Here is a 21,074-nt window from a genome sequence, read left to right as displayed (position 1 = left end):
TAAATGTGAATTTCATAGAATAGTTGAGTGAGAGTCTTTGCACAAAGACATTATAGATTGTGTAATTGATTGTTGAGTACGTGTTGTCAAGAACATTGAGAGTGTGCTAGATTTCAAATCGAGAGACTCACATTGGTTGGATCTGTATTGTACAACGGGTTTGTATAATTCAAAGTCTTATAGTACGTAGAATCATTTCGAAAATGGAAGAAAGAGATATAGAAGGATTTGACCTTCAAACTTTCATAAAAAAATTCGTGTCTATTTAATTTATCGCATTTACTATTTCTAGTGTTTTGGTAGGAATTGTTGAAGCATCTTATGTGCTTGTGAAAATATCAAAATGTGGCATACAAGATGTTTGAACCAAACGATTTTTATTATTTCAACTTGAATTTTTTTCAAATGATTTCCAAAATTTTTAATCGGTTTTTAGAAGGTTATGTTGAGTGTTTTCATGAGCTCGGTTTGAAAACTAAACTTGATATAATCTCTCGGTGCTCGGTTCGTTTTTTAACATTTCAAGAACAAACTATTATAGCTCTAAAAATATTTTAAAAGTGTTTATTCACCCATTCTCTTAACACATTTTAATTTCGATCCTAACAAAAAATAATGTTAAATTTGAAGACTAATGTAATATTATTTCTTGTCATTTTATATTGTATTTTTAAACGATTAAAATATGTAATAAATGTTTTAAATAGAAATATCTTAGTTGTTGACGTGCAAGTTATTACATTTGAATTAATTAAGGTGAATCAAAACATTTTAATGGGATTAAAGTAATTTTCAGAATAATGTTTATAGTTTTGCATCTCATGGCGTCTTTCTCGATCAGCGTAATTTTGATGCTTAACTTTAACGAAGTAACAATTATAATAAAAGATTAAAGTTAAACCTACTAGATTGTAAAACTAATGCACGTATTTGAAAATCAAATAGCGGATTAAAATGAAACACACATCAAGCTAATACAAAACTAATATATCAACACCTAATTATTCTATGAAATAAACGTGTACGTGTGCAGTTTGTTAAGTAAATGGGTAGTATTGTCCGCGGTATTACAATACAAGAGACAACACAGTACATCGAAAATAAAAACGTAAAATAAATAACACAAGAAAATAATTTTTCACGAGTAAAGAATACTCATATGGGGTGCCTTAGGGCTAAATATCACTACAAAAGTGTATAACTGTCTTACAAAATAATACTAGTGATTTTACAAAAAATCAATAAATCCTAAATTTCTCAACACGTTGAGAAATCAAACTTGCATCCTAAATAATCAAAGTATAAAATAAATAGATGCAACTCCCGTAAGACTAAATTGAAGAAACAGAAAAATTTTCAAACAACACTATGCACTAAGTATTGTCTCCGATGTCTTCAATACCAACGGTAACACGGGGACAACAACAACGAAGTTTGCAAAACATTGCTTCAGAAATCTTCAACTTCTTGGCTGGAATTCTTCAATGAATGCTCTAGAGAGTTGTCTTCTGAAGTCCTGTTGTTTGTGCGCAAAAATCTTCTTTTATAGATTGGAATCCAAAGCTAGAAGATTTCCTTAGATATAGTCTTACATGAATAAGGAAACAATGTTAAGTAGGAATAAAACTCTATCATACATATCAAATCATATCTTGAATATATTTAATAAACATATATCGCATATATTCCTTATCAAGATATAATTCGATCAAGGTAAATATCTATCCTATGCATATTTCGAATTTCATAGAATATTTATCATATTTCCTAACTTGTCTAGAAGACACAATTTAATTAAATACAATTTAATTGAAGAATGAAATTTAAGGAATTAAAATTCCTTTCAATCTTCTTTTTTGTGACATTCTGGACAAAACTAGCACAAACATTTTAAACATAAACTCCTCGTGAGTTTAAAAACATTTTTTTCCCTGAATTGTAAGTCTCCCCTTGAAGGTATTGTCCCTCGTTTTAGTAACACGACAAATAAACTTAGGGATTCTATTATTCATATATTAGAATATAAGTGAGGCAGAAGAGTTAGTCTAGCTATTGCATATGTTAATAGTTAAAGAACACAACTAGATTTTAAACAAAAATAGATATATTAATCATAAAAAAACAAAGCAAAAATGAGAGAAGAAGATAGAAAATATGTGACACTAATCAATCTAAAATTGATCACTATCAAAGCTTTCGTGATCAGCAGCTTCTTCAACGAACTCAATCAATATCGAATCAAAACAAGTCGAGCCATCTCAAGAAGTTCAATAATATATCGTTCTTCAATTTTCGAATCGATCCAACTTCCAAGTTCGATCCAAACCCGAATCTTTCAACTCAAATATGAAAATGTGAAATACAGATTCGATATAAATCTTCTAACTCAAACAAACCCGGAAATCAAACCGAATAATAAAACCGATAATCCAAACTCGATTTCAACGGCATAACGGCTATAAACGGTCAATCCAAAAATCAACAAACATCATCAAACAACTCAAACTATCTCATATCATCCTCCAATCCTTCAAAACACAACAAATCTCAAACCCAATTTCGAATTTATGCTCCCAAAAATCATATAAAATTCTAACTTCGTTCTTTTTTCAAATCGACTTCGAATACACAGTCTATGCTAGCTCAAGAACAACATACTCAAAAATCATCAAATTCTGACAACCCAAAAAAAATCAAAGTTCATAGATCTTAGCAAAACTTACGTCAAAACGAAGCCCTCGTTGCGGTGATCATGAATCTCAACTCGGAACGAAAATCTGACAGTCGGATCGTGCGAATCAGACGGAGCAAAAAGCTTGGGAATCGATCATGGCTTTCTTGGTTCTCTAGCGTGAGGGAGAAGGAGGAGGAGAGAGGAGTAGGTGATGGAGATGAGGGGTAGATATTATATATCAAATAATATATTAATCCCCATTGACTAGTCAACCGGCTTATTTGCAAACCGGTTCCTGAAACTCTAAATTAAATCAATTCAATCCCGGCTCAATTAATTCCCATCAATTCAATTCTAATAATTAATAAATTCCACTAATCCCAAAATAATTAATTTCAGGGCCTTACATCGTGTGTCTTCAGCTGTCGAAAGGCATAGGCTATCATCTGTATCGGGAGGTTATGTTATCTAAACTGATGCCTCAGGACAAGGGCAAGAATGTGTTCTGATAGGATGGACCCGATGAACTGGACACATCCGACGGCAGTAGCTGAGATTCGTAGTTTTCTAGGTCTAACTGGATATTTCCATCATTTCATCAAGAAATTCTACCAGTTTTCCAGGCCTTTGACACAGCTTACCCGGAAGAATGTTCATTTTTAATAGCCATCGGATTGCGAGGAATCTTTCGAGAAATTTGTAAACTTCTGACGATAAAAAATTTATCTAGATAATCTACGAACACATGGTTCATCGGGTCCATAAGGACTGCAGGTGCATTCTTCAGTTCAAATGGAATCACCAAGAATTCATAATTACCATACCTTGTACGAATAGCAGTCTTAGGAATGTCTGAGTCTCGAATACACATCTGGTGGTATCTCGATCTCAAATCAATCTCGAAATAAATAGAAGTACCCTGAAATTGATCAAACAGATCATCAATGTGTGGCAACAAATACTTGTTCTTGATGGTGATCCAGTTCAGCTGTCTATAATCGATACACAACCGCATCGATCCATCTTTCTTTTTAATAAACATGACAGGTGCTCCCCATGGAGAAACACTTAGATTAATATATCCTTTGTCCAGCGGATCTTGCAACTGCTGTTTAACTCCCACATTTCTGACGAAGCCTGACGATACGGTTCTCGGTATATTGGTGAAGTTATTGGCAATAAATCAAGCCGAATTCCACCTCACAAACTAGAGGAAAACTAGGAATTTAGTCTGGGAAACATCGAGAAATTTGCTGACTACTGGTATATGCCTAATACTACTATTACTTGTGGATGCATCATTGGCATAGATGAGATAGCCTTCCCCCCAGACGCTAAGGTAGGATAGACCTTCAAAGCTGACACAAGAAGCATCGGAGGTCATGCTCCCTCACCATAAAAGAACCATCTATCACCCTCATCTGGCTAAAACTATACCAGTCGTTGGTGACAATCCACAATAGCATGATACAACGTCAGCATATATACTCCCAATATACATTCAAATTTGGACATCGTTAACATCATCAAGATAGTAGTCAAGAAATTTCCCTCCAACTCTATACGACTTCCATCACTAGATGCTTAGTGATTATCTCTTGACCCATAGGAGTAGACACAGCTAAATCAATGTCTAGGGATACATAGGACAACTTATATATATTTACAAAACGACTAGAGATGAATGAATGTGATGCACTATTATCTATCAAAAAAGAGTAGGTATTCCACATAAAAAAAAGGTACCTGTTATCATGCGATCACTCTCCATATTTGTCTGGTCTGACTGAAAGAAAACACTTGTTCTTGGGCTCGGGGTCGTAGGGTAAAAATATCCAACTATGCTGGTAGCTGGCGTAGATGGACAAAATCCTGGGTTCCACTAGCAGCTCCACTCTTGCCTCCTATTAGCATAGGACAATCTTTCGATAAATGCCCTTTCTTGTCGTAGGTATAACATGCACCAGATGCCCTCTGGCATTCCTCAGTCTGATGTTTCCTCCCGCAATGATCACGGCATCACTCCTCTTTCTTACCAAATCAAAATACTCCGTGAGAACCAGAATAATTAAAATTAGAGGTAGAACCTTGTTTTTTGAAAGACTGGGCATGGGGTCCAAGTGATTTATTGGGTTGAAAAGTAGAAGTTCCTTGGCACGATTCGCACTGATATGTTCCTGACGGTAGTAATTCACCGTAGTCTCCTAAGATGTTGGATCATGAGTGACAGTGACCTGATCAAAGATATTCTGGTTGAGGCCTTGCAGGAAATTACCATATTTGACCTCGGAACTTGCATTGATGTGGGGGAAGAGTGGCAGCAATTCAATTAACTTCTGCTGATATTCTTCGATTGTCAAAGAGTCTTGTTTCAAGTTAGTAGCTCTATGGATTTTGTCTATCGGAATGTTGGAAGAAATATAGCTTCATAAAATTCTGACAAAAAATCATCCCATAATTCCTGGCCTTTTTCCAAAAGCAGCTAATCATATTTGGATTTCCAACATTTTCGCATGCGACCCTCAACAGAAAGTTCATGGCCTCTATCTTATGCTCCTTGGAGCAGTCAAAGGCTCGAAAACTAATCTCCATACGTTCCAGCCAGTCTTCTGCAGTATTTGGAGTATCACCTCCCACCAATGGCTTAGGCCTAATTTGCAAGAATTTATGCACGGAAAAATGGCGTCAACCCCTCGCGATGATGATGGTGTCTGTGAGGATGCCACTGTGCACCTTTTGCTTCCACAGGGCCTATAACGCCATGCTCTTCATCTCTTTGAACGGACACTACTCTAAAATATTAATGCACATTAAATCCCAAAGTATCACGCTAAGTTTAAAATATTAAGCATGTTCTGATATCATAAATGTAATGACCTAGCCCGGATCACGTACTAATTAGCAGTCATAAGCATGCAATTATCTTAATATAAAAATACTTATTAAATAACAGAGTGTATTGAGAAAACTTGAAAATCTAGTAGAAAAAATACGGTGGAATACAACTGGTGCAAAAAGCCCAAATATATTTTCGCATACCTACTTATAATATGAAACTGACTGCAAGAAAATATCTCTTATCAGCTTCTGGCCATGCATCTAACCCTGCCTCCATCCACTCTCTCCATCTAACCTGAGACCTACCCCGTGGAATGGGTGTCCAATATAACACCATGGACATGAGCGACTTAAGCCCAAGACGTAAATATGAGTGTACAAAAGTAATATGATCTGTGTGAGATGAATAGGGTGGTTGTTCAGCTACCGAGTCCTGCTCAAACTAGGCACCAATGAGTATGTAGCACCATCTATGGATCCAACCATTGGGTAGCTCACATACTCGTTTAGATCACCGTAGTATCAGTCTTCGTGCATTGAGATAACTCCTAGTATCATATAGTATAAATAGGTGTAGGGCAGATCGACCCTATGAAAATGGCTATCTCGAAGGAGATACAAATAAACGTGTATAATAAGATTTCCACCTCGGATAGGATAATTAATATGGTTGACCATCTCTTGAGCAAGCAGAATATTATCATAAATGAACCTGCCCGCAATAAATCCACTCTGAGAAGGAGATATATTGTTGGTAAGAATATGGCTCAGACGAGTGGCAATGATCTTCATGATAATTTTATTGCCCACATACATAAACTACTCGGTCTAAATTCAGCCCATCGTTGCGCATCATCACTTTTGGGGATCAGAATAATTGTAGTAGGCGAAATACTCCTGGGGATAGGAGAACCAGCCCAGAAATCCCGAATGGAATCTACTAGGTCAACTCTGATTATATCACAACATTTTCGGAAGAAACTAGCTGAGAATCATCAAGTCCAGCAACACTATCCTCATGTAAAGAACAAACACTATCATAAACTTCCTTCTCAAAAATAGGCACCTCCAACATAATATTTTCTTCCGCTTTCACCAGCATCGGGATATGATCAAAAGAGGACCTGTCAGGAGCCGAAGGATCACCAGTGAACAGGTCCTCGAAAAAATGAACACGAGAAGCCGAAATTTGTGTAGGGGATTCTAGAGCAACCCCGTTCTCCCAAATTTGATCAATATTATTTCTGGCCCGATGAAGATTAACCATAGCGTGGAAAAGTTTAGTGTTTTTCTCCCCCTCAACAATCCACTTTGCATACGCTTTTTGCTTCCAGAACGCTTCCTCCATAGAAATACAGAGGGACATATTGGCTTGAGCCAGACACGAAGCTTTCCTATTCACCTCCGAATGATTCAAATCGTACCTCTCTTCAGCAAGAGAGGCAGCTAAGTCCAAAGCCTTGATTTTTTTCATGAATGTTGCCAAACACCTCCTGATTCCATCATTTGAGATGATTCTTAAGCATCTTTAATTTAATCACCAGGCGAATCAAACCCTATGTGAAAAGGGATTATTCTAGTTTAACCTGACCGTCTGCATAAAACCAGGATGAAGGAACCACATGCGCTGAAACCGAAATGAACCCCTCGGTTTAGGCATAAAAGTGTCTGAGATAAGTAACGGACAGTGGTCAGAGGACCCAAAATGTAGATGTTCAACCTTGAAAGAATTAAAGAAATTTTCCCAGGAAGAGGAGATCAAGATTCTATCAAGGTGTTTCCATATCCTTCTATTCGTCCAAGTAAACCGGGAACCCACAAAACCTGCATCCAAAAAACCGACAGTAACAATAAAATCAGCAAATTCCTACATACCTCCGGGATGATTAACAATATCAATAGAATGATCCATCGGATCTGCAATAATATTAAAATCTCCTCCAATGACCCAAGGACAACCGTCAAGAGGTTGACACTCCAATAATCTCTCCCAGAGCTCCCTGCACAGAACCCTGTTGCATTTTGCATAAACAATTGTCAAACAAATATATGTTGGAAATAACCCAAACGAGAGTTTCAAATGAAGGAACTTCTCACGATCTACAATCACCAAAACCACAATATCATTAATACTGTAGAACCAAACCTTATTAGAAAGATTAGTAATAACAGCAGAAAACCCAAATTTGTGATTCAACTAATCCTGATCTAGCAAATGCATCGGCTCAAGAATCGCTAGAAATAAAAGAGGATTTGAATCTTTCAAGAATTTAATTCGACGTTGTGAAGATTTATTTTCTAGTTCTCGAGCATTCCAAATGATACCGTTCAATATTGAGAACTTGGTTCCAGGCCAGCAGCTTGTTTAATTTGGCCACCTCGAGCCATAGGTGGAACCGACTTATTACATTTTGGCGGATGACCGGGCCCCCTCTTTTGCATAACATTAATATTTATAACCGGAGAAATATTACAAGTGTATACAAAACACTATATCTCTCACACGATCTCAACACCCGAGTATTATCGAGAAAAATATTTCTCTAACTCACACAAGAGAACACTCAAGAAAACCCAAAAAACTCTTTTTTCTTAACTCTCTTTTCTTTTGCTCTCTCGCTCTGGGATATATAAAACTGAAGAAATGGAGCTCTATTTATAGAGCTCCTGGTACGCGTGAATTTAATTCACGCGTCCTCACCAGCCATCTGCAGTCCACCATCCAACTAGCATTAAATATGTTTCCCGACAAACCATTTAATGTTGACCTAACATTTATCACTTGAAGACTTGATGTCAATCATGGCTTCACACAGTCAATATAGCAGCTCATGCCTTCTTTATTTACGCTTGTAGTCCAACTGAAGTCGAGCACAACTTCAGTTTGTCAGTGGTCACCACCTTCGTAAAAATATCAGCAGAATTTTTACTTTCAGGAATCTTCTCAAGCTTCAAGACTCCATTCACCCGATCTCTAAGGATCCCGATTCCAAGGATTTGTTTTGCAGCTCCCAAATCCTTCATATCAAATTCTTTTGATAACTCTCTCTTGAGCTTATCAATCTCTTCCAGACACGCTCCTGCTATTAACATGTCATCCACATATAGCAGTAGAATGATATATGAACCATCAATCTTCTTCACATAACAACAGTGATCCGCCTGGCACCTCAGGAAACCGTTGTTATTCATGAATCAGTCAAAATTCTTGTACCACTGTCTTGGAGCTTGTTTGAGACCGTACAAGCTCTTCTGAAGTTTGCATACCATTTTTTCTTTCCCTCGTACTTCGAATCCCTGTGGCTGTTTCATATAAATTTCTTCATCCAGATCACCATGAAGAAACGCCGTCTTTACATCCAACTGCTCCAGATATAAATCTTCCTTAGCCACTAGTCCAAGTATTGTTCTGATAGTGGTTAACTTAACCACTGGAGAGAAAATCTCAGTGTAATCAACGCCTTCTCTTTGTTGAAAGCCTTTTACAACAAGTCTTGCCTTGTACCGTTTGCTGCCATCAACTTCTTCTTTGATCCGGTACACCCACTTATTGTGTAATGTCTTCTTGCCTTTCGGAAGTTCCGTCAACTCCCATGTCTGATTGGATGACAGTGAATCCATCTCATCTTCCATGGCTAACTCCCACTTGATTGAATCATCATTTTTCATTGCTTCTTCAAAGGTCTCAGGTTTACCTTTATCAGTCAGCAAAATATAGTGAAGTGCAGGGGAGTATTTCTGAGGTGGTCTGATTGTTCTTGACGATCTCCTGAGTTCATTCACCGGAGTTTGTGGATCAACTTCTTGTGTAGTTTCTTCTTCCTGGTTACTATCCTCCGACTCATTCATAGGAATATCCATCAATGGTACTTCATCTGTCTTCTTGACTTCAGGACATTTATCTCCAGCTGGAATGTCTGATTTGTCCTTGTACAAAACTTGCTCATTGAAAATGACATCTCTGCTCCGAATGATCTTTAGATTTTGGTCATCCCAGAACCGATAACCAAACTCATTTTCTCCATAACCAATAAAGAAACACTTCTTTGATTTTGGATCAAGTTTCGTTCTGCTGGCTGAATCGATGTGAACATATGAGAGACAACCAAACACTTTCAAAAACGAAAGGTTTACTCCTTTGCCGCTCCAGACCTCCTCTGGTATTCTGCAATCTAGTGGTACCGAAGGTCCTCTGTTGATCAGATACGCTGCAGTGTTAACTGCATCAGCCCAGAATGATTTCGGCAGTCCAGCGTGCAATCTCATGCTCCTGGCTCGCTCATTCAGGGTCCTGTTCATTCTTTCAGCCACACCATTCTGTTGAGGTGTACCAGGAATGGTTTTCTCCATCTTGATCCTGTTCTGTGCACAATACTTCTTGAACTCAATATCTTCATATTCTCCACCATTATCAGACCGTAAACACTTCACTTTCAAGTTGGTCTCATTCTCCACCATGACTTTCCACCTCTTAAAGGTTTCATAAACATCAGATTTATTTTTCAAAAAATAAACTCAAACCTTCCTGCTCGAATCATCAATAAATATGACATAATATCGTGAGCCTCCAAGGGATGTCACAGGAGATGGTCCCCACACGTCAGTATGAACCAGCTCCAACTTTGCTGTTTTCGGTTCTCTACCGCCTTTTGAAAAGCTCACCCTTTTCTGTTTTCCAAGAACACAACTTTCACACAATTTGTGTTCGACAGTTTTTAACTCTGGTAGCTTCCCTTTTGATATCAACATCTTCATTTCCTTCTCACTCATATGTCCAAGTCTACATTGCCAGAGACTTGAATTAGCTCCAGCATCCACAACTGCTAACATGTCTCTGCAACTGGAAGTCATGTACAGGGTTCCAGTTTTCGTTTCTCGAGCAATAATCATGGCTCCTTTGCTCACTTTCCAAGAGCCATCACCAAAGGTCACTTTATGTCCTTCATCATCGAGCTGTCCCACTGAGATCAGATTCCGGGTCAACTTTGGTACATGCCTTAATTTGTTGAGCTTCCAGATGGATCCGTTTGACATTTTCAAACTGATATCACCCATACCAGCTATTTCCAACGGTTTTCCATCAGCCAGGAAAACTTTTCCGTAATTACCAGCAGTGTAATTACTGAATACCTCACGATCACCGGTGGTATAAAATGAAGCTCCCGAATCCATAACCCATGAATCAACTGGGCTTTCCATGGATAGTACTAAGGCATCATGTACATCCTTAGTAACAGCATTTGCATTATTCTTGGGTGATCTGCAGTCTTTTTTCATGTGACCAGTTTCACCACAGCTCCAGCACTTCAATTTCTTTTCAAAGGTATTTTTGTCTTTTCCATTCCTTGACTTGGATCTGCCACGCCATCGGTTAGAATTCTTTTCAGCACTTCTGCCCCTACTTCTGTTTACGAGATTTAGGGCAGATCTCGATGATGTTGCTTCTCCCGAATCCCTTCTGCGAACTTCTTCACCAAGGATTCGATCTCTGACATAATTGAATTGTAACTTTCCTTTTCCAGCAGAATTGCTAACCGCTGCCCGCATCGGCTCCCAAACATTTGGTAAAGACGTCAAAAGAATAAGTGCTCGAATTTCATCATCAAATTTAATTTCAACCGATGTTAGCTGGGAAACAATCGTGTTGAATTCATTGATGTGTGCCACCACCGAAGCTCCTTCCTCCATCTTCAAGTTGAATAACTTTTTCATGAGTAACACTTTATTATTTGCTGATGGCTTCTCGTACATATCCGACAAAATGGGCATCATCTCCTCCGTGGTATTTGCCTCCGCCACGTTGTGTGCCACGTTCTTTGTTAGGGTCAATCGTATTACCCCCAACATTTGTCGGTCAAGAAGCTCCCACTCATCATCCTCCATATTTTCTGGCTTCAACCCGGATAGAGGTTGATATAGCTTCTTGCTATACAGATAATCTTTAATCTGTAACCGCCAGAAAGTGAAATCTGTACCGTCGAACTTATTGATTCCAGGTCCCGATCCGTCATTTCCGGCCATCGTTTCACCTGCCTTAATAAAATTTCAAAAAATCTTTTCTGATGTGAAAGATCAGACAAAGCTGCAACTACAGAGCATACTCAGAATTTTAAGAAATTTTTCACCAAGGCTCCCGGACACCGTAACATCTCTGATACCAGTTGTTATGGATTATGCCGGAGTGATCATGACGATAATATAATTGCGGAATAAAATAATCAATAAGGACACCAAATATTTACGTGGTTCACCCAATATAGGCTACGTCCACGGAGCTGCTGCAAATATTTATAACCAGAGAAATATTACAAGTGTATACAAAACACTATATCTCTCACACGATCCCAACACCCGAGTATTACCGAGAAAAATATTTCTCTAACTCACACAAGAAAACACTCAAGAAAACCCAAAAAACTCTTTTTTCTTAACTGTCTTTTCTTTTGCTCTCTCGCTCTGGGATATATAAAACTGAAAAAATGGAGCTCTATTTATAGAGCTCCCGGTGCGCGTGAATTTAATTCACGCGTCCTCACCAGCCATCTGCAGTCCACCATCTAACTAGCATTAAATATGTTTCCCGACAAACCATTTAATTTTGACCTAACAACATTGCCCTGCATATTGCGAATTTCTGTCCCAGATTCAGTTATTGTAAGACATTTGATCACTTTCTTTTCCAACCCATCAGAAGGAATGCAACAATCTTCCCCTTTTCTGCATCACGATCCTCCAAAGATTTGTCCGTCTCCGGCAAAAGAGCAACCCCAGGATCAGCAAAATGCTCCATATTAACATCATAATGGTCCAAGCAAAGTATCACCTTTGTCAATCTCCGGCTCAGGATCTCCTTCAGATTGAACATCACTTTCCACACCCGAATTAAGATTTCCACTTCCATCCAAAACATATTGGATAAACACCCCATATGTCCGTGTTCCATTCCATATTCCATCGAATTTCTTGGAAGCTACAATATTACCGGAGGTAACCAAATCTCTAGCCAACACTGGATCATTTGCAAGATTATCAATCAAAGGATTGAATTTATCGAATTCCCCCTATAGGAAATGTGAATTATTTGAAACCGTGCCTGCTGCATCATGAGATTGATGCACCACAGCCTCCTCATAAAGACACGAAAGAAGAGGATCAAATAAATTAGAAGATGTTGATCCATGACCAAACAACGGACTCCGAGGCCCAAGATAAAGCTGATCTGCACCCTTCGAAGATGGGGATCCATGTTAAAAAGGATGCAAATCTAATCCTTTATTTTCCTTCTCTTTTCCTTTTTTCGAGCCCACTTGCTTCCAAACCAATCGTGGACCATTTAAGGTATTTCTGGAATCATCCGAAATCTGCAGATTTTCACGCCCTAAAACATCAGCTTCCTTCGACTGATGTTCAGTAATCTCTTCACGTCTTTTATTGATAACATCATGTAAATCCCCTTTAAGAGAGACTTTTTAGGAGCTGGTCTAGGCTTATTGCCATTGACAAAGCATTCGCTAACATCATCTCCAACATTAGAGCAATGCACACAATACTTATGCAAATTTTTGAACACTACACGCTGCTCCAAGATCTTTTTACCCATCCCAATGAAGATTTTGCAATGAAGAGGCTTTAAAAATCTACCTCAACAAAAACCCGAGCCAATGTTAATCTTTCTCCCTTCGAAGTTGCTTCATCCATCTTAATAGGCTTTCCAATGAGGCTGGCCACCGAATACAAGTACTTCCTATCAAATAATGATATTGGAAAATCAAGGAAGCAAACCCATACAGGTACAACTGAGCATTCACGTTGGTAATCGAAGTCCGGGGTCCATTTAAAAACTCGAAGAACATAGCCATGAAATAACCATCTTTCCTTGCCCCAGAAATGGGCCATAAACATACTCCTCTAGCTTGAAATCAATGAATAAGAACCCTGGTCTCAAAAACTTGATATTGTAACAACCAGAAAACACTCTTTTCCTTCGTCGGCCATCCACCAGAAAATTTCTCGATCAAGGCGTGTGGATGAGCATTACTCATGTCTGCAGTCAGTTCTTCCTCTGAGAAAAATATGCCAGTAGCGTTTTTATATAGAATCATGGGCTTGGACATCGGCACCTCCTCGCCAGAAATGAAAGATTTATGTAGGGTTCGTGGAGAAGAAGCCATGAAGGGTATAATAATTTGATTTTCATTGAACTTTTATTTTATACGTGGATATGTGACGACAGGTTAGTTAACACACCATCAAATACGGTATTCTTTTTTAGTCACGTTAATATATACACTTTAAGGCATCTGATTTGAGTGATAGGATAAGTAATCCATAGATTTATTTGATTTAATTGATGTAAAATTATTAATTAATAAATAGATAAATAATATGACGAAAATAAGTTGAAATTGATTGGGATAAGTTATACATAGATTAATAATACATCAAATCAAACAATGCCTAAGGTGTGTATTCAAAGGTTGTACATTTTGACTTGGTTTAACTCATATTGATAGTGGTTTTCCAAAAAAAAAAAAAAAATATTAAAATATTGGATTATTAAAATTAAAAAGTTAATATAGATATATTTATAGGACCGATTTGAAAAAAAAAAATAGTAAAAAACAAACAAAACAAAACAACTTTTTTTATTGAGCAATTGAAACTACCAGTGAACTCTATCACAAATATCAAAAATAAAATAAAATAAAATAATCCCATCATAGAATAGTAAACTATAAATTCGATTGTAGGTGGTCTTGCATCTTAATTCTCCTAAGAGTGATATTAAGAATTTGCTTTTCTCCTCATCAAATTCGTGATTGCTTTTTGCAGATAAAAGCTGTTGGATAAGTTTTCTGTTCAAATTAAAACATTTGTTTCCGAACTGTGATATAAGGCATCAACTCAGTCAGTTTATAGCAACAGAGATTTTATATTTCCACTCTGAGACTCTTCTTTGTGCCAATAAGCCGTTCTTTTCCATTACTTCAGGCTTCCTAGTTTTTACCCAACTATTGTTGGGGTATTAAAATTTTAATTTTTATTGTCAACAAGAAAATAAATAAATAAAATCAGTATGGTTAAAAAAGTCATCTTTTATAATCAAAACCTCATTGTAATATTACTTTATAAAGTCGAAAATAGTTGAAGTTATTGTGGTTGAATAAGTAGTTTCAATCATAATCACAATATCAATTCGACAAAATTTAACCAAATTACCAAACATAACACCACTTATAAAAATTAAGGAATTATCAGTTCATCTCAATTCTCAACCTTATTTTCAATTATGAATCAAAATAAATTTAGTATTATTTATTTCATTATTTTTATTTCCTCTCAACCAAAGCCTTGAGAGATTCAAATTTTTAGCTTCACAATACCAATTCAAGTTTCGAATAATTTCATCCAAGGCAAGTGACCCATCACATACCCTCTAAAAATGACACACACCCCATGATACATTCGGGATAAATTAAACTGCCTAAAATCCAGGGGGGGGGGGGGGGGGGGGGGTGTGTGTGGAAAGATTAATTGAACTGCGAAAAAAAAAAAGGTATTTTACAGAGAATAAAACTTGTACTTTTTTCTGTGAGAGTTACATCTATCATGTATGTCTATTCATAGAGTTATATGCGTTATTGTTGTATCTATTTTGCTGAAAAAAGAATAAATGTTATCAACCCCAATGCATTGTCCATTGAAAATGCAGACATTAGGACAAATCTCATTTTGTGTGTCTATCTAACTTCAAAACCTCAGATTTGGGACAGCAAGTCGCGCCCTGGTGTATCACCTTCGTAGAGAAAATGATCTAGTTCAGTTTCATTTCCAAGCACGACCTTCATTTTGTTGACTCGGAACATCGTGCTGGCTGTCTAGAGGCATATATTGCGCCATTATAGCCCTGACCTCCGAATCCATATATGACTGAAAATGGGCCAATAGAAAAAGAAATGGTAAGATGTATGAAGATCTTCCGGTGGATGGCTTAGAAACGACACATGTGTGCTAGTACTGCAAATACATGGTAAATCTTCAGTTTCCTCCTTCCCTTCATTATGGACTAGGCATTGGTATTGATCTTAATTAGTTGCAAGTCTTCTTGGTTACAATCATGGTGTAAGTAGATTTTGCAGTGGAAAGATAATAGACACACATCCCGATTCCCATGGCAATTACTTTGGATTAAGCGTTTCGATGGTTTATTAGCATACGTTTTGCAATGAAATCTATGCACCAATCCATAGTTTCACAATAAGCCCTCAAACCAAGTAATAACAACATGAAATCAGTCATTGATTTTTTTTTAGCATATCCAAGGGCGATTTTGGGAATTGAGCACGTATGTATGTATCAGAAACTATGTTTACGTGGTTTGCATGCAAGGAAAGACGCAACATTTAAGCTTAGAGAACTTACCCTCAACCGATATCTGTAAACAAGATATGCCCCGCCAGCAGCCATGGCCAATGCAATCAAAATAACCCACACGGCCACCCAAGAAAACTTCTCTCCAGCAGCCCTCTTACCTGAACAAAACACATCATAGAAATAAGTAAAAGATTTATGGATGTAACCATACGAACATACAACAACAAACATTAGGAGTGAACTAACTTATGCAGGTATCATGGTCCCTGATATACAATAGATCATCACTACAAGTGCATTTGTAACTCCCCCATGTATTCTTGCAGCTGCATTCAGGGCATTGACAAGCTTTCTTCTCCGTGCATTCGTCAACATCTATGTGCCACAAGAGATAAAACGCACGAGAAGTCGAGAACCAAAGTTAAACAAGGAAACTGCAGCTAGGACACAAAAAGTACTTGATCGTTTTGCTACACCTTCACATTCTTGAAGGAAAAGATAAAAAGTAACCAATCAGCTATATATGTTTTTTGAATTGGTGAATTGATATTAACGTGATACCTCTTCTATGTTCCCTAAACTTGCTAATGGTGCCACCACATGACATCAACAACGTGTGTCATATATAGTAAAAACTAAACTAAGAGTAATATGAGATAGAAATGTCTGAAGCAACAATCAAAACTTAGACTACGGTTAAAATGTAATGAAATAATTATATTATTCTGCATGGATTTAGGGCCAAAATGTGAACCATATATATTTCTTACCTTCACAACTTTTAACACCATCTCCTTTAAAACCAGAAGGACACGCGCATTTTCCATCCTCGTTATCCTGTTGTCAAAATATAAAAAAATTTCATTTTATTCAAGTTTTGGCTTGCAAAAAAGATGAAGACAAACTTGTAAGGAGTCACCAACCACGCAAGCAGAGAAAGTGATTCCATTTCTGTTTTCGTGCCAACAGCCTCCATCACCTAACTTGCATCTTCCAAGGCCACTTGCTGCATACAAAATTTATTTTTATATCGAGTTAAATGACTGTGCCTTGGGGGTCAAAATGTTTGTGAAAGAAAGAAACAAAATATTGTGAAAGAAAGAAATAAAATATATATTAATCTTTTAATGCTAAAGATAAGATGAGATATAATAATAATCAAATAAACATGCTAAAACTAATACATTAATAGGAATCACAAGGTACTTCCTACAAATGACTACTTCCAGTAGGCATTTCTCATCATTCGCAGAAACTACTCGCTGGTCAAATGGACAAATGCAAAATAAATTATATAATTAAACATACCAACACAGGAGTTGTAACCATCGCCCTTAAACTGCACACCATTCACGACTGGGCATTCACACACCCTTCCTCGAAATGTGTCCTAAATATGCATACACAAATATTATCGGAAGTTGAAGAAGCTAGATAAAATTTCAAAAATTAAAGTAAAAAAGAACCTTGCAAGCTGTAAAATTAGACGTCTTGTCTTGCCAGCAGCCACCATTATTATCAAAGCACTCATTTGTTTCAACATCTGCAGTCAAGACAGTAGCAGCTTCGATTTCATCTCATACATAATTGAGTGACATGAAGTCATTCAACAATTGGACTAATAACTTACCACCAGTCAAACAAACAGATGGCTCTGTGGTCTCCTCAAAACCAGAACATATAGCCTTCAAAACTGCACCTTTCTCCAGTTTACCTGAGATATACAAGCATTAAGATAAGATAGTACCAAGATTGATTGATGGAACTTAAGTTACCGACAAACAGACCTCGATATTGCCGATCATTCACCACAAGGGTAGGCAATATGGTTACATCACCACGGGATCCTTTTCCAACCTACAGAACTTTTACTTCTTAGACAATTTACATGATTATCATCGCAGACGAACATAGCATCAAGATAAAACGTACTTGAGCATCTTGCTCTTCTTTTAAAACAGGATTGTCTGAATCAGCTTCAGGGTCACCCATGCATTTTTCAACCTTTTTAAGATCGAGCCCTGGTATGCAACAAAAATGAAACATAAGAACCATGAAATGAAGACAGATAATTTGTGATGAAAGACGCGTATGGTTGGTTACCTAATGATCTGATTACACTGTCAGCACATTCCTTGTTGTATTTCTTATCCTTCATGGGGCATCTAATTTGGAAATCATTAACATAGTTCCACCACAACCATGGCTTTTGGGTCTCATTGGCCACTCTAAACACACATAGCTGTCTCAAGTTTTCAAGAACGACATCTTTTCCTTCATAACCAGAACTAAAATCTTGTTCAGGATCTGGAGCACAGTATCGTCCATGGTTGATGCACTGAGACTTACATTGCCTACTTACAGTGAACGCCTGAGGACAGAACCAAGTTATATAATGAGGCGTAAATTTAGTATAACCACCTTTTTCAAGGACTTGAGCCACACCCTTAAAATCCTTCACAAACTCGATCATCATATCACACTTAACTCCACACTCATCGTTGCTGTTAGTCCACAGTTCATACTCCACTCGATCATCTGGATGGGGAACAGCTTCTCTCCAGTCAAGATTCACGTTCACCATATCACCGCTGCTGATTGCATTCTTTAAATTATCACCAAAACTTTTATCGATCAGCGCAGACGGTATTGTTATGTTCGAAATATATTCTGCGGATGCACCAGCTTCTTCAGGTGAGTTCATGGTTATCAATGGTTCATCAACGTTATCAGCAACTAGAACTGCAGCTGCACCAGCATTCTGAGCATTCCAAACCTTTAAAGCAAAAAAGCAATCTGCAGTATAGGGGCAAATTATCAATAAAGTTGTAAAATTATGTCTCATGGATACATAGATAACAGCATGAAACCCATCTCCAAAATATCACATGAAAATATTAGTTTTAAACGTTTCACTCTCAATATATAACCAAGAGCTCAACCGGGAGATGTCGTTTTTTTAAGTTCGAGCTAAAACAAGGATTAAATATAACCTAACAAGACTTCACAAAATTCAACATATAAGGTAAGTTAATGATCATAGAAACCACAGCTGCTATAATAGTCATTATAATTAATTTCCCAAATGACCAAAGAAATGAATGCCAATCCAAAAAATGGTTCAATTTCTAAAGCTATCTTGGTGACTTAAAACAGTTAATGTGAATCACGGTTGCTAAAACAGATCAGTTGAAAGATCATGACAGCGTTTCCAAGCAATACTTAGAACAATAAAAAACTACAAACAAATGGTTTATTCCAAATTTAAAAAAAATTAAATATACAATCTAAAGAAATTTTTTATAGGAATTCAAAGTGTTTCTCCAAAATTCATCCACCCGCCTGCTTGTAAAAGATAAACTGAAACAACCTCTCACAGAAAATCAAAGAAATAAATGGTAACTGTCGGTTTTTTGAGCAGTTCTCGTTGTTATAAAAGTTGCTAGACAGAATATACAGATTCCATAATCAACGCTGTGATTGCTATACGCAACCATGACACTCAGATGAAATAGTAAGATCAGACTCAGACTAAATGCTTCGTTTATCAATTAAACGGAACATGAAGATTCATCTCTTCAAACCTCTCAGCTGGCTCTACCAGCAACTATATGTCTAAAATCCAAAAACTGTTAAGCAATTATTTGGCCATCTGGAAACTCTGCTTCTACCTTCACCTAATTTTCGGAAAAGAAACTTGGCTATTTGACTAACATTTTGACATCCGACCTCATCAATTTTTAAACATTATCCTAAGCTTGGTTTAATGTGTTAATTGTTTTTTGAAGCATTGTTCCACACATGCAGCTATGTGGATTTTGCAGATGAAAGATCACGAGTAGAAAAAAGAAAATCAAAAAGTTTATTTGAGCCCTATCCAACTAACCCATGTTTCCATTTCAAAGGCTATTTTTGCCATAAGGAAGAAAAATTTTCAAATCATAAAAACATAATAATCACCTAAACTAACCGAATGCATATCCACATCAAGCAATTAGACTTCAAATGGAACGACAACTTCAAACCCATCCACCATCTATCAAATCAACTTATTTCCATAAAAGGTAAAAATACCATATTTGATCCCAAACAAGTAGATACACCATAGATTACATAGAATCCTTATCATCAAACGGCACCCGAATGAAAAATCTCTGATTAGATTATTTCTAAAAAAAAAAGTAAATTTGCCATATTTGGTCACATAAAAGAATATACACATAGATTCCAGAATCTAAGCAGCAAATGGCACCCAAATGACAGATCCCAGATTGGAAAAACATCATACTTAGCGTGAAACGGAGATATTAGAAAAGATAACAGAAAGGGTTTCTCCAAAAGAATACATACCTCCACGATCAACAAGAACAAAGTTACGCAAAGCTCCAGCCTTGGCCTTGAAAGAAATCCCAAAATCATCAAAACTTTTGCACCCTTTCCTATTCTCTTTCGGATACACCGCAGTTCCAGCCAAGCTCCCACCATATTGTGGAATCCCGAAGTTTCCAATGGCACTGTCATGAATACCCTTTATGCTCTCTGGTGAAGTCACCCTTAAACTGTTCTTCTCCACCACGAACCGACCCACAACGAGTTCTGAGCAAATCAGAAGCAGAATCCCCAGCAAGACTCTACCTTTTGAATGCCCCATCTGCCAGAAATTCCAAAGAATCCAGGAAGAATCGAGATTTTCTGAAATCTGATTACTTCTTAGTTCTTCCGGGAATTGATTATACCGAATCAAATCAAACAAGCACTCAAATATATGAGGTTCATGCGTGAGATTTGGGCAGTTTGACCTTGAAAGACATGGAATTTGAGCGTGAAATTTGCGAGTGGAGTTGAATTGACTAATGTGCTTGTCACGTTGCTTCTTGGAGTGTAATATAAGAGAACAAATATACATGTATTCACTATTAAGAAACAGATATCTATTTGTCTTACTATTTTTAATCAAATAATTTTTTTTTGTAGAAATCAAATTCAGTTTATTTGTAATTGTTTTTATTGGAAATTATATATTAAAATTAGAGTGAAAATTGTTGTGATGGTGATGTGATGATATTTTAATTTTTGATTATGTAATGAATGACATATTTATTTTTGGACATTTCTCAATTGAGGATCTATAAATATACCTCAACATTTATGAAGAAAGAACACAAGTTTAGAGAGAAGATTTTATAAG

At 37.0% G+C, this 21,074-nt stretch overlaps 1 protein-coding gene across 1 annotated transcript; it reads right to left on the bottom strand.

Moving 5' to 3' along the window:
• Positions 1 to 15,024: 15,024 nt before the first annotated feature.
• On the bottom strand, positions 15,025 to 20,743 carry LOC140867282 (vacuolar-sorting receptor 3-like). The gene is made up of 12 exons (XM_073272355.1): positions 20,237 to 20,743; positions 17,990 to 18,682; positions 17,819 to 17,907; positions 17,674 to 17,743; positions 17,517 to 17,600; positions 17,353 to 17,429; positions 17,195 to 17,276; positions 16,810 to 16,892; positions 16,657 to 16,723; positions 16,133 to 16,261; positions 15,935 to 16,044; positions 15,025 to 15,442 (listed from the first exon to the last, which is right to left on the bottom strand). The coding sequence occupies exons 1-12, from the start codon at positions 20,535 to 20,537 to the stop codon at positions 15,338 to 15,340; spliced, it is 1,890 nt and encodes a 629-aa protein (XP_073128456.1). The 5' UTR covers positions 20,538 to 20,743; the 3' UTR covers positions 15,025 to 15,337.
• Between the last annotated feature and the right edge of the window lie 331 nt (positions 20,744 to 21,074).

The sequence above is a fragment of the Henckelia pumila genome, chromosome 4 (genome assembly GCF_033568475.1).
Source record: "Henckelia pumila isolate YLH828 chromosome 4, ASM3356847v2, whole genome shotgun sequence".
NCBI lineage: Eukaryota > Viridiplantae > Streptophyta > Magnoliopsida > Lamiales > Gesneriaceae > Henckelia > Henckelia pumila.
This window is presented reverse-complemented; position numbering and strand designations above follow the sequence as displayed.

Coding starts and splice junctions, on each gene's coding strand:
- LOC140867282 (XM_073272355.1), bottom strand. CDS start 20,537: ATGGGGCATTCAAAAGGTAGAGTCTTGCTGGGGATTCTGCTTCTGATT. Junction 17,430..17,516: donor ATCTGTTTGTTTGACTGGTG/GTAAGTTATTAG, acceptor TCTTGACTGCAG/ATGTTGAAACAAATGAGTGC. Junction 15,443..15,934: donor TTTACAGATATCGGTTGAGG/GTAAGTTCTCTA, acceptor GCCCATTTTCAG/TCATATATGGATTCGGAGGT.